General features: G+C 33.1%; 1 protein-coding gene across 4 annotated transcripts in view; it reads left to right on the forward strand.

Moving 5' to 3' along the window:
* Nucleotides 1–22368, forward strand: part of LOC115212982 (extended synaptotagmin-1-like) — a 184703-nt gene that overhangs the window by 122871 nt on the left and 39464 nt on the right. For 2 of the 4 annotated variants that reach the window (XM_036503669.1, XM_036503672.1), the window contains exons 13-18: nt 1126–1209; nt 3524–3613; nt 6618–6659; nt 11019–11154; nt 12431–12504; nt 17980–18024. In XM_036503669.1, the coding sequence (XP_036359562.1) occupies nt 1126–1209; nt 3524–3613; nt 6618–6659; nt 11019–11154; nt 12431–12504; nt 17980–18024 (471 nt within the window). The remainder of the gene's footprint in view (nt 1–1125; nt 1210–3523; nt 3614–6617; nt 6660–11018; nt 11155–12430; nt 12505–17979; nt 18025–22368) is intronic. The other 2 variants (XM_036503671.1, XM_036503670.1) reach the window with 2 other exon arrangements.

Consider the following 22368-nt stretch of genomic DNA (forward strand, 5'->3'; position numbering starts at 1 on the left):
AGATAAACAGTGCATGACCTTGCAGGTGGGGCCCAGTTAGAATTTTCTTCAGGTCGAGTAGCCCATCCTGTTCAAAAGGTCCCTGAATAAGGGTTGTGAACAAAACACTCATGTTTCCAAGGGTGAATTATTCGAATCCCTCTCAACACATGGCTACGATGCTCCCCCACTACTTCTGCTCGTGATCAGAGATGCACATATCGTCATCCACTAAGGGACATGCTCAACTGGTTAAGGTCTATTATTATTATTAACTGCACAAAATCTTGAGATCACTCTTGTGAACAGTAATCTGACAAAATGCATTTGACAATCTACATCTTGTATGAAGGTGTGTAGTTTAGTGGTTAGGGTATTTGACTTACAGTTGTAAGGGCGGAAGTTTGATTCTTGGCAGTGCATTGTGTCCTTGAGCAAGACATTTTATTTCACACTGTTCCAGTCCACTTAGCTGGCAAAATTTAGTAGTACCTGTATTTCAAAAGGCCAGCCTTGTCACACTCTCTGTCATACTGAATCTCCTTGGAGTATGTGTGTCTGTGGAGTATTCATTCACTTGCTTATTAATTTCACAAGCAGGCTGTTCTGTTGATCAGATCAACTGGAACCCTCCTTGTTATAACCGACAGAGTACCAGTTGTTCTTGTTACTTACATCTTGATTATATCTTAAATAGAGAAGAAACAAACCCACCAAAATGCATAAATAATTAAATGAAAGGAAATGTTGTAAATTTAGTTTAATATAGAATTTCTGTTTCACTCCACCAGAGTTCTAATGTGATTTGTAATATTCATGCATTATTTATGATTAATACTTATCATAATTGTTTTTAGATGCTAGGTTGTTAAATAGATAAATTGCCCACTTGATGTGCGAGATAACAATTTATTGAAGTAGTATTGCTGAAATTCAGTGAGTTCCAATAAAGCTTTGTGAGTTCAATCATAACCTAAATATGATGTGTGTAGATATATATCACCTGAAGTTTGATAAAAAATATACTAGTAAAATGCCAGGCAAATAAATACTTGAAATCATATAAGTGATACTTCATTCAATGTTTAATAGTCTAAGGACAAAATCAGTGATGTCATTCTAAAATAAATTTTTCTTTTATTCTAGATTGTTACCACTCCATATGTTCCACGATCTTTAAATCCAAGATGGGAAACCTATTCTGAGTTTTTTGTTAAAGATTTCACTAAGGTACAATGCTTTTCACATCTTCATTTTTTTCAAATTATTTTATATCATATCCTTTAATTTCATCATCATCAAAGGTTTTGATAATTTTCTTTTATACTTTAATTCTTTTTTGGAAATTTTAAAAATTGCTGGTGGGAAAAATTTTACAACTCTAATTACTCACCCATAAACTAGTTTCTGTTAGCTCTTTACTATATTGCGGAAAGTAGAACAGAGACCAGAGACCAGAACCATGTCAACTGGATGTTTGTGCAAAACATGACACAAAACATTGTTAATGCTCTAATTTTTATTTAATGAAATAAAAATGAAGAAATTTGTTACAGATTTTGAATTTTTACTTTCAATATAGATACTCTAGAAACAAAAAATGAGAAGTTGATTTTCTGTAAATAAATATGCAAATTTGTTTGAACATTTGTAGGTTCTGACATCTGCCATATAACAGCCATATTAGTATGAAATACATATGCAAAACTCACCTGTCACTTGTGAATCATTAACTATAGAAAATGCTTATAACAGTTAATTTTATTTGTAAATAAATCATAGCTTTCAGTTGATTTTGTGTAAATGAATATATGAATTAACTTGAACAGGTTGTACAGGTTCCAATACCTGCCTTACCACATCCAAAATAGCATAGAAAATATCTAGTCATACCATAAATAATGCGGTCTTTTCAATTGCATAAACTAAAAGTCAGAGGGAGATGGAATAAACTACCTGCATTGACTTGCTAAAAAGCAGGTAGTAATTTTACCTTGTCCTTATTCTTAGTGCAAGTTTTGAAGAGTGCAGTTTGATTTTAACAGTTTTTTTTCAAAGCTCTAATGGAAGTGACAAAGGAGCATATTTAGCATATTTTGCTTTATGAGTTCAATAATGGCAACAATGCTATGGAAACTGCAAGGAATATTAATGCAGTATATGGGGATTAGACAGTAAGCAAAAGCCAGTATCAACAGTGATTCCAGAAATTCTGAGCTGGAAACTACAGCCTAGAAGACAAGCCTCATCCTGGAAGTTCTGTAGAGCTTGAAGTGGACGTCCTGCAAACTCTGATGGAACAAAATCCCATCGTAACCATTGAGGAACTAACAGAGAAACTTGGATTTGGTCATTCAACCATTCATCGACACCTGCGTGCCATTGGAAAAGTCAGCAAATTGGGTCCTCACAAACTTTCTAAGTCTAATTGCACACAGAGAGTGAATGTGTGCTCTTCTTTGCTGTCACTTCTCATGAATGAACTATTTTTTGACTGAATAATGACTGGTGACGAGAAATGGATTCTCTATAAAAATATCAAGCACCAAAGACAGTGGGTAGGGAAAGGAGAAACACCAGCATCCCAGGCTAAAGAAAGTCTTCACCCACATATGTTGTTGTTATCTGTTTGGTGGGATATGAAAGGTTTGGTCCACTTTGAACTTTTAAACCCAAACTAAATGATAACAAAGGAGATCTACTGTGAGTAACTCGAGCTGCTTAAGTCAGCACGAGAAGGAAAACGACTCTCTTTGGTTTCAAGATGAAAGGTGTTCTTCCATCAGGATAATGCTCTGCTACATATTCCAGCCATGACAATTTCAGCTTCTTTTGTCAAGCATTGTACACCTAGGACTCCAATGTGTCCATTTTTTTTTTTAAAGAAGATAGTATAGTTTGAAGGTGATTTGACTGCATTTTCTAACAGGTCAAGTAATCCTACAACATGCAGCAAGCTGTCAGGTTGAGAAAGTTGGTGCCACTTGATTGCAATGTTTCTGTATTTAACCAACTCCTAAACGTAGGTAGCTGTGTCAAATTCTAAATTTTAGGACATGATGACTATAATGATGAAAGGGTGACCATGACTTGAACAACAGCTAAATCCTGAAGCTTAACCCAAACAAATAAATTAAAAATCTGATATCTGCATATTCTCCATTCTGAGTTTATGGATTAGTTTAAAATGTATTATTGGGTGCCTTTTGGATATAATTCTGGTCAAGCTCACTCTTGTGTGGAACTATTCAAGATCCATTCTATTTATAGTTGGATTGGTATGATATGTCTTTGAATATAAAATTTTTCAATTTTAAAGAAAAAAGTTCAGTCCGTCTATAATTTAGAATTTGCCTTTCCTATTATTTAATATTCAGTATTCTATATAATATTCTATCAACTTTTAAAGTAAATCTCTTTTACAATATAATCATTGTTAATATTTAATTAGTCTGATTTCAGCTTTCAGTATTTCTTAATCTATTACTCTCCCCCCCTCTCTTTCTCTCTCTCTGATTTATCTTTTATCTTTTATCTATTTCAGACCAAATTAAGTTTTTATGTCTTTGACTGGGATGGAAGAAATATCATTGATGATGATTTTCTTGGCTGTGCCTTCCTTGACGTACATCAGGCAAGATATTTTTTATTATTATTATTATTGCTTCAGTTCCCTTAACACATTTTGATTCTGTATGAGCAGAATGCAGAGAACCCTCATAGGACCCCACATTGTTGTCTTTGCAATGAAAAACTGAAAACTTAAATTATGCTCCTCTCACTAATCCCAGCTCTTTAAATGATTAGGTTTTTTTTTTTTTTTTTTTTGCTTTTAAGAACAGTGGTTGCAGTTGGCAGTTTATATTTCCTAAACAAATGTTCCTGTATTTATTAGCTCTTGTTCTTCCATATAGTTAATATATGAAACAATTAGTTATATTGAAAGGAATTGACAGATTTAATAACTACCCATGAAGTTTAGCTTGAAGTTGCAGAGCAAACACAAAAGTCTGTGGTGTAAGATCCTGCTTAATTTAGATTCATTTATCAATCTCTATAACATACCAGAGCCTCCCATCTGTATCATATTCAAGAAAATCCTATAAATTGCATACTGATTAAATCTGAATAAATGAATTTAAATATTTAAACTATAAGGAACAATAAGCAATAAAGTTTTGATTTTGGAGAATTTATAGATCTGATTTCAAATCCTGAGATATTCAGTTCTATGTTCCATCTTATACTTTTGGGTACTTGAAATGATAATTCTTGTGAGTTACTTGGTGACTTCATTGCTGTGGATGACCATAAAAAGCACCCAAGACACTCTGTAAAGTATTGGATGCTAAGGGCATCCAATCGTAGAAATCATGCCAAAACAGATAGCTGAGCCTGGTGCAGAACTCAAGCTTGCCAACACTTGCTGAAGCATCCACTCCATTCCAACATGGAAAACAACATTAAATGATGATAATGAAATCAAGAGTTTAGCTGTATATTGGAGTAAATTTCTTTTTTATGTGCAAAACATGTGTATTTATATAGTTTTTTGTATTAAGCCCTTCTACAATTTCCAACTTTGGCAGAATTTACTGAAGTAATTACAACTACATTGCTAAATTTCTGAAGTCAATTATTTTGCAGTTGTGATGATGATAATGGGAAACAGGTAACCACATTTCAGTTTGTAACTTGACAGAACAATAATACCACCTATTTTTCATCCATAAACCAAGGTTTCAAACCCAACTGCAGGCATTACCTTATATTCTTAAAAGAGTCTTAAAGTGTTACACTGCTTGCTGAAGTCAATTAATTGGAGCTGTGGTAGTAACTTGTAATGTTTACATATCATCATTAAGTAGTCCTTATATGTATATACTAGAGTTTATATAAACTTTTTTAATATTTAGAATATTAAATTCTTAGGCAAAAAAAAAATTACACCTTTGATATGATTAAGTTACTTGATTAATAATTTTTTCATTGCACCAATTTAAAATACTGCATCTTGAGCATTGCATCATACATATCTGTAACAACTTCACAACTATTTTTTTAAAGTCTTGCTATCATTTTTTATTCTGATTTATTCTGATATTCAACCAGTTCTCTTAGGTTGAACGAAGAAACTTGTAAAATTGAACAGAAAAGCATTATTACATTATTCCATACGGTATGGTGATAACTTCTGGCTAAATTGGGCCTGAAGCTTAATTTTCAATTGCCAGTTGTAATTGCTTTATTAAGGCAACTAATCAAAGGTATATATTCTGGGTATGGTACTAATGCATTTCAGCACTATTTCTATCTTAAATATTTTTTCTTCTAGTGTCTACATACATACATACATACATACATACATACTGTTCATTGTGTACCAGGATAACCACAGCCCTTGGGCTGAAACTAGGAAAAAAATACATAAATATACATATATACACACACACACATATATATATAAACACCATACTAAATGATTTAAAGATATGTAATTTATTATTGAAAACAATGTACACATCAAATGTTCCACTCACCCTGTTTCAGTATCCATGGTACATTGCTATAACAAATGTTTTTGCAAAAGGCACAAATGATAAAAATTCATGTTTATATTATTAGTCTTATTGCACATGCTTCTCATTTCTCTTAGGAAAGGCATTAATTCACAACTTCACATTCCTATTTCCCTATAAAATCTGTTGCTTTATATCAGTGACTCCCAATCCATAAGTAGCTGTACAAGTCTGAAAGACATGTGAAAATCAAACCTTATACTCTTGAAATGTAAACTATCCATTGATATATTATACAATAAGCCAAAAGCATAAAGGCTGCAATATATTTTTAGAAAAAAAGAATATTTTCTCTAAAAAAGTTTTATGCTAATTTCGTTAAGTTTTCTGAATTTTTTCTTTTCTTTTCAATATTAAAAAGTAGGTCAAGGCGGCGCACTGGCAGAACCTCTAGCATGCCAGATGAAATGCTTAGTGGTATGTCGTCTGTCTTTACATTCTGTGCCCAGCCACTAAAAGAAAGTAGCTGAGATGGAAACTTTAAACACTGGATTTGTAATCCAGAAGTTGAGGTTTTCAGTTCCTCTTTAATATTTAATTATTACAGTAATAGTATACAGGCAGTAATTACTACATTTCAGTTTCTAAATTACCCAAGAAATTTTTTTATTTCTCACTTTCCTTGAGTCATTGAAGTCACTGATACCAATATATCGATCAATTAAATACACTAGCTCCAGATAATATTTACCTTTTGTGCCTCAAGTACCAGTAGTTTACTGAGCAAAATTCAATTGTCTAGACTCTCTAAAAAATTGACCTTGTGTTTAGTCAGAAAGAAATTGTTAGTGTGACCATCACTTAGTGATGTTTGAATTTGGTAAGATGTGTGATCACAGATAGAGATCTACCAATGCATTTGATGTTCTGAAGAAACATTTCCAGCTAAGAATTCCTGGTTGGGATTGTCACCATTACCATCATCATTTCAGACCTCCATCAGTTCCTAAACTCATGAAAACAAAAAATACCAAAAAAAGTCATCATCTAAAAAAAAGATAAAGTAATGTTTCTAGCTCCTTAAATTCACTTTGTACTCCTTAAATTTCTCTTTTTAAGGATAAATGGATTCGCAACACTGCTAATGAATGGATACATCAGGTGACATGATTGTTACTAACAAATAGATTACATCCAGTAAATTGTTGTCCTTTACTCCCTTTATACTTAATTATATTTGACTTACATTTGACCACTTTAGCCGTTTTAAATAACTTCAAGAAAACAGAATTTTGCATCCACAACATCTACATGTATATTGGAATGAAAGATGCTGTCTTTTATTCTATGGTGGATTAGATTTGTGACCAAACACATTGAAACAATATTATATCCCAAATTAAAGGTAATATATACATACCTCCTTTATAGGATATATTCAAGATTTTTCTATTCTGTTTTATCTTCGAAGATATTGCTCTCTTAGATCTAATTAATTTAAATAATTTTTCATTTCTTATTGAGTACTTTAAATGAGAAATACCTCATTTTTAGATGAATTTATATATGTACAGTGAAGTACATATATATGTTATCCACTTATATTCACACATTCACTTAAATGTATAGATACATCCATACTTACATACCTACATATATGCAAACCTTTATATGTTTGTATGTAAGGTATATATATATATACACACATACATGTACACACACATACACAGACACACACATAATAGTTTTATCTCCCATTCCTAGTTAATTCTATTTATAACTTAATTTTGTCTGATTTCTTTCTTTATTGCTTACATATTTTAATTTTACTGCTTGGTGTTTATTTTTTTTTAATATATATTTCAATATAAGCTTGCTTTTTTTCTTTGGCATGCTGAACTGCTTGCTTTTTAATTAAGTGCATACTAATTCCGTTTAATTAATTAAGTTTATCACATTGATTTCTTGAGCAGTTTAATTAAATTGACTTTCCATCTTTCTTTTAAATCTATTCTCATGCATTCTTTCAAAAGATCGTGTAGAGAGAAGTCCTATTGAGTGAGGAAAGTGAAGTTGTTCTAAATTACTGTTATTTAAATTATTTTTCTTTTAATTTGTATTTATTTATTTCTAGAAATATCTTTAGTAATCAGTAAATTAGTGGTTAACCTTCTTGATGCCAATCTCCCTGAGACAACCCCTGTTTCTGTGATATGTGTCTCGTCATAAAGTGTTCTTATTTAAATTAGGGAAGGTTCATGGCTCAGTGGTTAGAGTATCAGGCTTACAATCATGAGGTTGTGAGTTCAATTCATGGACTGGGCTGTGTGTTGTGTTCTTAAACAAAACACTTTATTTCACATTGCTCTGCTTCACTCAGCAATGGAAATGAGTTACAACATCAGTGGCATGGTGAGGGGAGACTAGTATACATGAGTGACTGTTGGTCTTCCACAAACAACCTTACTTGGACTTGTGCCTCAGAGGGGAACTTTTTAGGTGCAATCCTATGGTCATTCATGACTGAAGGGATCCTTACTTTACTCTTTACCATTTAAATTAAAATCTTCCATCATAATTTTATTCTAGAACCGAGTGTTAAGTTGTACTCCAAGCACTATCATGATATTGAAAAGAGTTACTTTTCTTAAATTCTTCCACAATTAATTGGAACACAAAGTGTGTTTTATATGAAATGTGATCGCAAATAGATTAAACAGTTGGATTACAAAAATCCTTGGAGTTGAAGCTTTGCCAACTGTTTTTGAGATATTTTTCTTTTCTCAAAGATATGTTGCTGTAAAGTTCAAGGTCTACATAACAATGTATTGAAAGAGCTCGTGTATGTGTGTACACACACGTGTGTGTGTGTGTGTGTGTGTGTGTGATGAGATAGAGAGAGTAAGTTTATGTCAGTTTTCCCAATACAAAGATATGTCATTTACCAGCAGGTTAGTTTCTGCTCAGAGATAAATAATCAAGTAATTAAAATATTTAACAACTAGATGGTAGATTGTGAGTTACTACAGGTATTTAATTCTGTTTAAGCAAGGACACTCAATACTTTATGCTTCAGTGTATCTGTACCTGTTGAGTACAGGTAACAGAGCTTGAGACATTTCCTGTGATACACAAAAGATAAACATCCAGGGCTGGAAATAAGCTCTAGGGGTTATGAACTCTTATAGTTTTAGTTAGCTTACCCTGGCTTTTCTTTATTATCTTTAAGTTCATTTATCCTCTTCCATAGATCAGATCAGATCTGAGCTGAAGGTTAAACAATGACAGAATGAAGGCTTAGTCACACCCCTGTAACATTCAATTTTGTTTTTATTCAATTTGGTTTTATTTTCATTTTCACTTTACTCTTATTTGATTTGAAATAAATATTATTTCAAGTAAAGTTAGTCAAAACTCAGCTACATTTAATACCAAAGTATTTCATTACTTTGCATCAACTTGCTTTATTTTTTTGCTTTTTTTCTTTTACTTATTTTATCTGCTGGATGCTTGATACTAACATCTTTACAGAGAAACAGCTTTTTGCTTACATATTAACAGCTATTTTTTTGGTTATTTGATATTGCCAATTCAGTTTGTGATAGTTTTGTTTTTGATTTTTTTTGTTTGATTTTTTTAAAAAATACATTACATGAAAATGAATTATTGTGAAAGATCTTAAGTATTGACAATAGGAAAGGTGATAATGGAATCCAAAATAGCTTCTGATTTTTAATGTCTTTTCATGCCTTGAGTTCAAATCCTGCTTGGATCAACTTTGCTTTTCAACTTTCTGAGGCTGATAAAATAAATACTAATTTACAAGTACCGGATTGATATAATCAATTGCATATAGCATGGCCACATACTGAGCATAGTCAATTGAATAATATACATACAGAGAGAAAGAGAGAGAGAAAAGATAAACTTAGGTTTCATCCAGTATTGGCTTAGACTATGTCTAACCTAAGAGCACCTATTTTATACTTTTCTGTTACATATTTCAATCACTGAACTTCGGTCATACTGGAGCATTGCCTTGCAGAATATAGGTATTCTTATCCATCCCATTATTTATTTTATTGAACACAGATTAAATAGGCAAAGTGGACCTAAGCAGGGTCCTAAGTGTTGGTGTATGGATTGTTTCAAACACACACACATACACGCACACGAGTGTGTGGGCAAATGTGGCACTCAACACATTCCTAAGGAGTCATATATATTATTTAAGAGCAGTATGCATCAAGTCAAACTGTTATTAAATAATACACACACACACACACACACACCTATCTGACTAACTTTCTGTCCCTATATGTATTTCCATTATCTTCTGTTTCATTCACTCACCCATTTATCATTCTTTCACTTTATTCTCTCTCTCTCTCTCTCTCTCTCTCTCTCTCTCTCTCTCTCTCTCTCTCTCTCTCTCTCTCTCTCTCTTTCTCTCTCTCTCATAATTTCACCAATCTATCTTTTAATTTTTTACTCTTTTAATAATTCATTCTCTCCTTAATTTTCCTCACTCCTTATCTTCCTTATTTTACATCAATTTCTCTTGTCTACTTCAAATCCCAAATACCTTCTCACTTGCATTACATTTAAACACTTTTAATTTCAGCTCTATGTGTATATGTGTGACTCTGTGTGTTTGATGGTGTGTGTGTGTGTATGTGTGCTGGCACCTGTATCTCTGTATGTGTTTGACAATAATCAAATGTTAAATAATAACTTTGATGACGATAATGATACTAATGATGAGAGTAGTAGTAGTAGTGATGATGATGATGATGATACTGCATGATTGTTTTAATTTCTCTATTTTCTACTCTCTAGTTCACAACTGAACAGATATTTGTAAGAAGAGCATCCAAATGTAGAAACCTAAAACTGTAACAGCATACAAATGTTTCGTAAAATAGATCTTTCCCATGCTGGTATGGAAATATGAATGTAAAAGCTTAACATAATACAACTCCTATATGCAGACTCTTTTAGTTTCATATATACACACATTCATAGAAGCATAATTATGTTGATATACACATTCTTATAATAATAATTTATATATTCTTATAAGTACACATTCATGTATATATCATTCCTTTATGTTCATTTTCCATGCTGGCATGGATTGGTCAGTTCAATAGAATCTAACCAATCCAATGTTTCAGTTTTGACATGGTTTCTATGGCTAGATACCCTTACTAATAACAACCATTTACTGAGTGTGCTAAGTGCAAAAATATATTCAGATAAGCATATACAATAATCACATGCATAAAAATACCTGAACATACACACACATACTCTATATTCATATAGAAATACATTATATATGGATAGGTTCATATATTGCATACCTAGATTATTATTACACACACACACACAAGCATCAAAATGAACTAATCCCAAATCTTAAAGCATGTATCTGCTTTGTTTTCCTTTTTCTTTTTTTTTAATATGTTATTTCATCTAATACATTTTTCTTACATAATTTATCTTTGTGTTAAATAGAAGGAAAATTTTTGTATCCGGAAAGCTCTGTCCCTTGGAAATGACAGGCCTTCATCTGGTTTTGTGGCAGATAAATCCTTAGGTTACGTCATCGTATCAGTGATATTTCGTCCTGTTCCATCAGTGGCAAAATCCGGTAAGTTGTTCATTCTGTTTAAAAAAAAAGAAGAAATTGTTGTCGGTATACGGCACATGGCCTAGTGGTGAGGGTGATGCAAGACTGTGGTTTTCATTACTGGCCTGGGAATTGCTCTTGTGTTTTAGAGTAAAACACCTCATTTCACATTGCTCCAGTCTGCTCAGCTGTAAATGAGTACCTTGCAATGGACTTGGCATCCTGTTCAGGGCAATGTTGTAATCTTAGTCACTTATGTGCCATGGAAAGTGAGTAAACAGTCCAATGAGTCCTAGGGCTCGAGATAAAAATTTTTTTAAATGTATGTTGGTTTATGGGCTGTGTCACATTGATTATGGTTATGCTTTTAATGTTTAAGTCCTAGGTTAGCTCTGATCTAACAGGCCTATGATAATAAAAGATGTTCCTGCCATGATTATCCAATCTTTTCTCCAGACATAATCTAGAATTAAATTATCTAAGGAAACCTCTTTTTTAAGATGATAGGTTTTGATTTTGAAGAAAATTTCAGTCAGGTTAGCAACTACAAAGAATCTCCACTTATGACTAAGCACCGATTAAGCTACCCATGAGCAAACACATTCCAACTATGACCATTCAGTCTTTTTTTCATACATTATCCAATGTACAATTTCTTTTCCAACATGGGAGTGAGTAATCTGAGAGAAAATTAGCTGTTATTTCTAACACATTGGATGGCTTTGTAGAGTCTATTTTGTCACCTTGCTAGTTTTAATGTTGTAATTGTTGTCCTCGTGTTATTATTGATAATTGGTATAAAGGTAGTAAGCTGGCAGAGCTGTCACTTACCGGACAAGATGCTTAGCAGCATTTCATGCCTTTACATTCTGAGCTCAAATATCCTCGAGATTGGCTTTGCCTTTCATTGTTTTGGGGTCAATGTAATCAACTTCCTCCTGCTGACCTTGTACCAAAATTTGAAGCCATTAGTAAGTAGTCTAAGTTTGAGATTAGATCTCAGATGGACTTCACAGGTAAGATGATTCAAAACTGAAACTTGAGGCAGTATGGCATTCTAAAGATCCCTCCAACTAATTTATTACAATATGTGAGAAATAATTGTTAAAACAAGGAGAATGATAAGGAATATATACCACAATGGAATTGTCTCTATTTCTCTCTCTCTCTTTGCTACTTCAGCTTTGCTCTGTCTCTCTCTTACTCATTTAGCTTTTCTATCTCTCTCTCTCTCTCTATATATATATATATATATATATATATATATATTTCTCTATCTCGCATTTTCTTCTCACAGAAAACTACCAGCCTTTCCAAACCAATTTCTCCCAGAAGCTATATGTTGAAGACAAAGTATCTCCACAGTCTATGGTATGTATCTCAAATATCTTACATTATACTATACCTAGCTAAGAGTAATTATAATGCACTCAGTAGACTACATATATCTTGTTACCAAATGTAAATATATATAAGATGTGAAGTCTCAAAGTGAATCAAGTGCCAAGAGTTCTATGCAACACACTTATCTTAGAAGTTTAAGTGTCTTGCATTAAACTCTAGGCCTTTAAATCACTAATGCAGCTTCACCGCTAATAAATATATATATATATATATATATATATATATATATATATATATATATATATATATATTATATATATATATAATATATATATATATATTCTCTGCTTTATCTGTTGAATTTCATTTCTCTCATTTGTACCACCAAACTTACACCTACACATATGCACATAATCTTGTTATTTCCTTATAATAAGAATATATCAACATTATATGCAGTTGAATTTTATTGAAGATGTCAATGTGGTGTTTATATTTGTTTTTTACTTTGTTTCATTTTACTGGAAGGAAAGAGGCTTCTATTTCAAACAAGTTGATCTTCAACTTTTGGCTTACAGCTAAAAATTTATCTCTGTAATCAAGGAAATAAGCAACTGTCTATCTTAAGTTGTGACCTCAAATCATAGTGCAGTCTAGTCTTGCCTGCATTTTAGGTGCTTGTGTTAATCTTGGTTCATACCTCAATAATTATGCACACTTCTTATAATCTATGCAACATAAAACTTTTTAGGATGTGGTAGTTAAAAAATATATGTGTTAATTACATTGAATAGTTACTGCAGTTAAGACATGTCAAGGGTTATGTCAAAGCTATGGATATTTTATATGTCCCAAAATAGACCCATTTTATAGAGGAAGTGCATGGTTACTTTAGTTTTTAGTGCGTATGTGTGCATGCAGTCATGTTTCTATATTTAATATTCTAAGTGGTAAACAATGGTGTCAATAGTTATGAGTTTCCAATGGGCCAAATATTAATTCGCTGCATTTCTGGTGGTAAGAGCAGCAATGGAGTGCCTGTAACTTGATGCAGAACTTGGATTGCAAAGGATTTCACTCAAAAAGCATCAATTTTTTCCTTGCTAAAATTTGCATCCTTTGCTATTTATTATACATGAGAAGGAAATATATCCTCATGTACACATATACACACACATATACATGCATGCGTGTGTGTGTGTGGTTGATGGAAACTGACAGAAGCCCATCATACTGTATGTGTTTGTGTCTCTTTGTCTTTGAAGTTTTTGAAGTTTTGACCAGTTAAGTCATTATTGGCCAACTAAGCTATATATATATAATGAGCATCTTTCAGTTCCCATCTACCAAATTCACTCACAAGGCTCTGATTGGCCCAGGGCTATAGTAGATGTTTTCTCAAGGTTCTACACAGTGGGACTGAACCCAAAACCATGTAGTTGGGAAACTAACTTCCTGATTATGAGGCCAGATTTTTTTACAACATCCATAAGGTATTCCTGGGGCACTTTCAGATCTTTAGTTGCAAAGGGCTAACACTATACCATCCCTTTCAGCCTTTTCTGATGATTGCCAGAGTTTTTCTGAATTCCTGGTAAGAAACTGATTGAGACATCTGCTGTTATAACAATATAATGTTGTATTATATATGTATGTGTGTGCACATATATATGCACACACACATATATATATATATATATATACTGCAGAGTTACCCTAGGTTTTGCACCCACAAAGCCTAAGCCTTGTGGACAGCTCGTCAGACTCTATATGAATACAAAATTTTAAAATATCTATATCGCAGACGTGAGGAAATGCCAGAACTTGAGGAATATGCAGCATAGCTATATATATATATATATATATATATATATATATATATGAAGGCAGTGAGCTGGAAGAAACGTTAGCGCTCCGGGTGAAATGCTTAGTGGTATTTCACCTGTTCTGAGTTCAAATTCCACCGAGGGCAACTTTGCCTTTCATCCTTTTGGGGTCGATAAATAAAGTACCAGTTTCGCACTGGGGTCATTGTAATCGACTTAATCCCTTTGTCTGTCCTTGTTTGTCCCCTCTATGTTTAGCCCCTTGTGGGTAGTAAAGAAATATATATATATATACACACACACATTAATTTTTGTATGCTTGTAAATATTTGTATTAAGTATTTTGTTTTGCATTTGTAAACTTTTATGCATTTGTTTGTAAGAATGGAAGTAATGTTTGCATCCTTGCATTAGTAGTGTGTGTGTCTGTCTGTGTGTCTATGTTGTTTTTGTGAATGTGTGTGTTTGTATGTAAAGTGCACCAATATAATCTGTGTAAGCTAAGACCTGTACATGACAAATACAACTCAGCAATAAATGCTGCAACAACAACAATGATCACACACTGGAATTACATCGCAGCTACTGTGACAAATGCATGACAGGTTAATTACACTTAAAAGCCACTCCTTTATAAGAAGCTTCTATTTCTGATTCTTATAAGTGTGCAGAAACTACACATTAGTGTGCAGATATGTGTGATCTGTCAAGTTGAGTTTTATGTCACAGTCATAAGTTGTCTGATGTCTTTGCATTTTAAAGAAGGTGCATTGTTCTTGAGTAACAATTGTGTGGGGGTGTTGCTTAAGGAGTGGTTCTTTGTATGGATATATATGCCTGAGGTGTGTAGAAGTGTATGCTGATGTAGTAATTTACATGTGTGTGTGCGAGAGAGAGAGAGACAGACAGACAGACAGAAAAGCTAAATGAGTAAGAGAAAGTCAGAGCAAAGCAATGTATGTTTGTGCAATAGAAATAATTTGTTAGTTTATTTGTAGGTTTACATCTAAGTGTAGGAGGAGAGGAGCACATGTGTGGTGTGTGTGAAAGAACATATTTCATGGTTGTCTATGTGAAAGACAGTGAATATAATAGTTTAAGTGGATTGGGAGTGTATATTGATTATCTTGTTTGTTTTTAGGAATATATAGATTTAAATTGCTGTGTGGTAAATACATAAGGATTCACTGCTGATTAGAGAGAGAATGTCAGTTGTAGTATCTACTTGGGTGCTTGTCAGTGTTTAAAAAAGATAACCAAATTATAGAAAACAAAATACTGTTTTATGCTAACCACTTATAAGTGGTTGATATAACTGGTTTTGTGTGTATGTGTATCTATCAATAGTTAAGTCAACATATCAATGTAAAAGCAGCCTTCTATCTTTAGTGAGTTTTGAGTGACTTGATAATGTAATTGAGGGCCCTGCTTCTTTATCTATTAAGATAGACAAAGAAGTTCGCCCCCTCCCCCACCTTAGTAGTTTATGTAATAATGGATTGTTACAAAAACAGCAGTTAGGGTAAGGCTGTAGGTGAGTATAATAGAGATTTGACAGGGTGTAAAAGTCACAATAGTCAAATATGTAGGATCCGAGTTGAGTCAAGAGTTGAAGCTCACCTGTTTATATTGCATTATGTAACATTTTGTAGTCAGTTTCTATTATGTTGTATTGCCTTTTGTTGTGCTGCTGCTGCTGTTGTGTGGTTGGTTAGCTCTGGTTGAGATGACCTATGATTTAAGGCTTTCTAACCATGACTACATCATCTTGTTTTTAGGATTAATAAATTTAAGACTACACTAGTCAATATGTCATTCTTTTTAAGATGGTAGGGTGTGATTCAAAGAAGATTTGGTCACTATTTTTAACAGGTCACATTAATTGTATAGTAACTTCCTCATTGATTTGTGTGCTAACTGCCTAATTCTACATGTATATCATAACCTTCTGTCAGATCATGCTTGTAGCACAAAAAGAGTATAGTATAATTTTAGGGTGTTTAGAAAGTGTTGGATTACCTACCTGTTCATGGTTCATAAGTTCAAATCAGCATGTTCTCCAATGCCTCACTTCACCTTTCAGAAATAGGTATGAGTTTATATGGCATCAAAAATTTCCTGGACTAGTTATGTTTAATAACAAATAACTTATTTACCTAAGTTTTAGCGTCACCTTGTACAGCAATACATCAATCCATGCATTCCTGCTACTTTTGGAATCTGACCAGGAAATCGTTCTATAAAATAAGTACATTAATTTTTCTAAATTATGATACAGTTCAATCATATTAACTGATCGTTACCATTTACGGAAGATCATTCATGTTCAACCATTATAATGTCGATGAAGGAAAATTATAGAATGCCTGAATCAGTGAAAGAGCAGAAAAGTCATTGATTCTTGTATAATCAGTACCAAGTTAACTTTATATACTCTCACATTTCCCTGCCTTCTCTTCTTGCTCACTTTCCCTCCTCTTTTTACTTCACTGTGTCCCTGTCATTTTTTCTCACCCCTCCTTAATTCTTCTGTCCCTCTGCCTCTACCTCTCTTCTCTCCCCATGGACCGGTGTTTGGCCAAGCCTGATCTTTCTTTTTTGGTTCGGTCGTCATCCATGCAAAATCTATATTCCTTCCTGTGCCTGTTAAATCTTGTATCCCTGCTGTAAGGCTTTATTTCCACACACGCCAGCTTAATTTAATTCGTCAGTTGAAACACACCTGTTGTTAGGTCTTGTTATTTGTATCTGTGTAACATTCTCTATTTTTATTCCATCCTTGTTTTCATATACATTCACTGCTTTCTTCCAAGGAATCTAATGCTCTTAGCTTAGTTTTTCCTTGGGGCTGGCCAGATTGGAGCAATCTCGAGTGTAACCAGCCGAAATTGCAAAGATAATCTGGAACTCGACTGAGGAGAGAAAACTCCAAATGACCGTCCTTGCTTTCCTAGTATTGTCTAGCTGGATGTTTTGCGTTCTTGTCCCATTTTGTATTTTTTATACATACACACACACACAGATATATATATATATATATATATGTAAATTCTTGGCACTCTTGTACGTGTGGGTATTCACAAACACATTTATATATTATTATTATTGTTATTATTATATTTATATATAAACATTTTATGCATGTTAATGTTGATGTAATATCTATTATATAACTAACAAGATTATGAAACAGCTGTAAACAAATGGAATAAACATCTACTCCCTTACCTCATTTCGCTTATTTGTTCTATTAATATACATACATATGCACACACATAGATTACATACATACATACATATATACATTCATTCAGGTTTGCAAATGAGAAGAAAAAGTACTCAATGCATTTAGTAGAGTTTATTCAGTCATTGAAAACTAAAGCTTCTTTCTATTAATACTCTGAGTTTTCATTTTCAGTTTTTCCTAGTGTGCAATATATTATATATATATATATATATATATACACATTATAGTACTACACACACACACATATATATATATATATATATATATATATTATATATATATATATATATACATACATACATATGCAAATATGTTTCTGTTTTTTTGTTCTTTTCACTTTGTTCTTCTCTCTTATATTAGATTTTATTTTTATTATCTGTAAACAAAAAAAGAACATATAAAAAACATAGTCTGTCTGTTTTCCATTAGTCACCATCACAGATTGAACCAATTAACAGTGACAACAAAGACCAGGTATTTCTTCATTTGCTGTTTTACCATTTATAACCTTACTCCAACCACTATTTGTTGTTTTTTTTCATTGTTTATTTTTCTTTTGTTTGTTTGGAGATTTAGTCAGAGCAAGCAATAAATGTTATATAGCTTTGCTTCCATTCTGCTCCTCTAGCTGCATATTGTAGTTCCGGTTTGGATGGATCCAAATACACTAACATCTCACGTTGGGGTTTTCTTCAACTTTATTTATTAAAAAACATTTTTTTTTCTTATTTATCAAAATTTTGAGTACCAGTAATAAGTAAATAAGTAAATGAATCTCTGATGGTTATGGTTGCTTCAGTTATTTGATCAACTGAATTACCTTCTCACTGAGTTAGTATGTAAGTGGTTGAGTATTCCACTCTCACATGCAACATTTATGTAAAACTTAATTAGGTTCAGCTAGATATAATGTGTGTCATGGCTGTACCTTTAAGTTACAGGTACAATCCATATGACAAGCTTCTGCATAGCTTCCATCAACTCAACTTTGCTCTCAAGGTTTGAGTCAACCTGAGGCAATAATAAAAGACCTTTGCCCAAGATGCCAACTAGTGGGATTGAACCCAAGATCTTATGATTGTGAAGTGAACAGCTTGAAAATTTGATCATGCTGTGTCCATAGTACCAATAATAAACTTGTGTTGATTTACCCTTTTACAAAAAAAAAAATCAAGTTAGTTTTGTGTGATCTAAAGAAAGCTTTAATTAAGAGATTTCTTGGCCCTACTAAAAACTATATTTTGATTTACTTTAGGAATGACTTTACCAAAGTCACTAACGCTATTCTTAATAGCATGTTCATTATAACCTTATATTTCCTCATCCAACTGTTATATATTCATATATTAATATGTTCTTACAACTAAATGAACTTAACCTGAAATTATGTCTTTTGGCCATGAACAAACATAAATTTGCATCTGTATCAGGGACCTTTCATATATATCTCATACTTGATCACTTGCAAACTTGTATAACTTTTTTCTGATAGCAGACTAGTAAAAAATTCAATCAATAAGGGAATTTCTGTTTAACTGTTCCATGGCTAAATCTCATTCAACTAAATTCCAACTATTTCTAATAGAAGGGCAACATACTCTAAGTTTTACTTTCAATAGAATAATCCGCAATAAAAACAAAATTGTAATGTGTCTTAAAACACAGATCAAATATGTGATTCAAGTATTACCCTCCACATTATACGTCTGACAAGAATGTTGGTTTAAAACAGTATTCTTAAAGAAATGCCACTGACATACAGTGGTTACTGAAACAGAATATGATAAATGTTAAGAGATAAATTTGAACTATTTTATGAAATAAATGTCATGTATCTAAATGGCAATGTAATAATAATATTATCATTTGAAACTTGTGATGTGTAAAAGTTGTGACATCATGACATGCCCAGTGAAAATTCAGTGGATCAGTTTACCTGGAAATATTTATCAGACCACTTAGCCATCTAGCTAGCTAAACTATAAGAGTACTAATATCTTTTATATTTCCCTTTTTTTTTTTTTTTTTTTTGGTAGAAGGTAGGTGTGAAGGATCTTACGTCATCACAATATTTTTTTTTCACTATATTATCGCTCCATTCCTCAGTGGGGCCACAGCTACTGTAATCTAATATGAACTTTGCTTTACAGCGCTCTGCCACTTTCTTCTATCAGAGAAGGTGGGTAAGTGGTGTTCCTGGCATCACTTCTTTCTCTCTTGAAGTATATCTTTCTTCCTCTTGAAAGATTTACTAGTCAGCTGTTGTTCAAGGGTATCTCTTGAGCCATGCACATCAATACGCTTTATCTTTGCTATCTCAATTAAACTGCTTTTAATATAAGTCATAGGACAAAATTGGTTTAGTTCCAAGAGTGATTGAGTATTTTAAATTTAATTTGGGATTGAAATCAATTATATAAATTTATTGAAACTCTTTCTACTGCCATTCTCCCAATTTAAATTGTGGAAAATTAGTGGAGGTTTTTTTTTTTTTTTTTTTTTTTTTTTTCTCGGTTATATTCAGATAATGACATTCATTACCCTGAGATTTTCACAGAGAAGTTGCTGCTACCTTGAGTCACTGACTACTATTCATGCATTCAGTGGATGGTTTTCACTGCCATGTTTTAAGTAGAAGCTTATTGCGCTGTGCGTTGGAGGGAGATTACATTTCTCTTCTCAGCAGTTGAGATTCAGTGTCCTCTCTGTGTCCAATAAAAATGTATACAACCTTAGCTGTATTCAAAAGGTTGTTTATTGTGCTGTATATGTTCAACAGGAAATGGCAGTTGTCCTGTACATTTGTAGTCCATACCATTTTCAAGGGAAAGGCTTATCCTCATTTAAAGTTGATGATTCTGTTTTTTAAAGAGTGGGCGTGATTATCTTTACACTCATTTAGAGTTTTGTGGCACCTGCATTCTTGCATCTGTTCAGAGGGGAAATTACCATCTACATGTTCAATATGCTATTGTCACTGCTTTGTACTCTTTGACAATAGGATATTGGTACCCTGTGCTCAGTGTATTGTGCCTATTCAGTTGCTATTTTGTTAAAAGAAGGAAATTGTTATCGTCTTGTGATCATTTGGAAGACATGGCTTTCTTCCTTTCAACACAAAGTCTTGTCATCTTCATGTAAAATTCTCAACACTTACTCCAGAGAATTCTCGTGTGTCAACATTATTCATAAAAAAAAGATATGATGTGATGGCCAGAAGTGATGAGAAAGAGGCTTTGTGATAGGAAAGAAGGAGGGGCTTATTGCAGGGTTCTTAGTATCAGAAGACAGTACCAAAGTTAGAATGGAGATGTATGAGTGTTGAAGTATGAGGGACAAGAGCATTATAGAAATAAGGTAGGGTTAGAAAATATTATAATGTAGATTGAGGCATCATAGAAGATTAACATACAAGACTTAATAGGGTTCATGAAATAACAATCTAGGTGAGTTCAAAAACTTTGTGGACTCTGCCTCATTTCCTTGGATTGAATGAAGACTTCAAAGTAGCTTTAAAATTAGATGGAACATACCAGTTGCTTCTTGCTCTGCACAAAAAAGGGGACTCTTTTGGTAGCATATTTTAACCATGCTTTCATCACATCACAGCCAATGCACAATGTTTTGGGTATCATTTATTTTTTATTTATTTATTCATTCATTCATTTATTATTTATGTCATTTACATTTTTCAGATCCAAAATTATAAAAATTACCATACAAATGTTGCTATGGAGATGAATTAGTGATCTAGAGGTCATGGGTGCAATTTTTTAATGTTTTTTAGTGCTTTAGTCAAGAGAAAGGAGCTGTACCTATGACTTTAACAGACCCTCCAAGACTGAGGAGAGTGATGCTGTTAACATTCCTCTCAAATTATTGTCAGTGACCAAATGCAGGGCATGTATTCCACAGGAACAACATTCTGGGGAGAATGAGCTGGGTGTTCTAGTTGTATGTGTGTGGGTAGGGGGCTATTATGGGTGTGACACAATATGGATTTCAAAAGGTGGGTAGAGAAGTAAATCAAGAATGCCTGAGCAGAGGTGACATGAGACCAGTCTGCTCTGAGGAACAGAAGCCATTATAGTATCAGTAGAAAAAGAACAGAGAAGAGGTGGTATATCTGTGAGCCAGAGATTAGAGTGTATTTGAGAACACCTTCATGCAGATTAATCAAGTGGCCTTTCCTTGGAGGGCATCTATGATGTCTCTGTGTGTAGAAGCGGCACTTCCCCAGATGTTGGGACAGTACTCCACTGTAGGTCTCACTTGTACTTTACAGAGGATTAGTAGTTATTAGGGGCTGAAGTATTTTTCTAAACACTGTTCTTGCCCCCATATGCAATGTGTTTATGTTTTTTAGGGAAAAGCAACTTACATGTTGATCTGTATATACACTTAATGGATCAGGGAAGAAGGATGCATACATACACACACACACAAAATCGTTCAGCTGGAAAAGTTATCGAAATATTAAACACAGCTAGCTACCAATAATCCAGTTATGATATTGCCTAGCACTTTAGAATATCGAATTTTATTCTATTCAGTTCAGGGTTTCATCATTGAACACAAATGTAGATTTTATACCGAGTACAAAGTGTCCCATATGTGAGACAGCATTTAACAGCATTCGTGTTTTATTTGCACCTTAATTGCGGGATACAGGTTTATGAATTACAGTGTAAAGAAAATCTTTAATGAAAGAGTTTATGCTATTTAGTTCAGTGCTCTGCTGTTCTTGGTTCAAACATCACCCGGCTCAACTTTATATTATGTTACTCCAGGATTGCTATGTACCAGCAATATCTAGGG

Source organism: Octopus sinensis, linkage group LG6 (assembly GCF_006345805.1).
Source record: "Octopus sinensis linkage group LG6, ASM634580v1, whole genome shotgun sequence".
Lineage (NCBI taxonomy): Eukaryota > Metazoa > Mollusca > Cephalopoda > Octopoda > Octopodidae > Octopus > Octopus sinensis.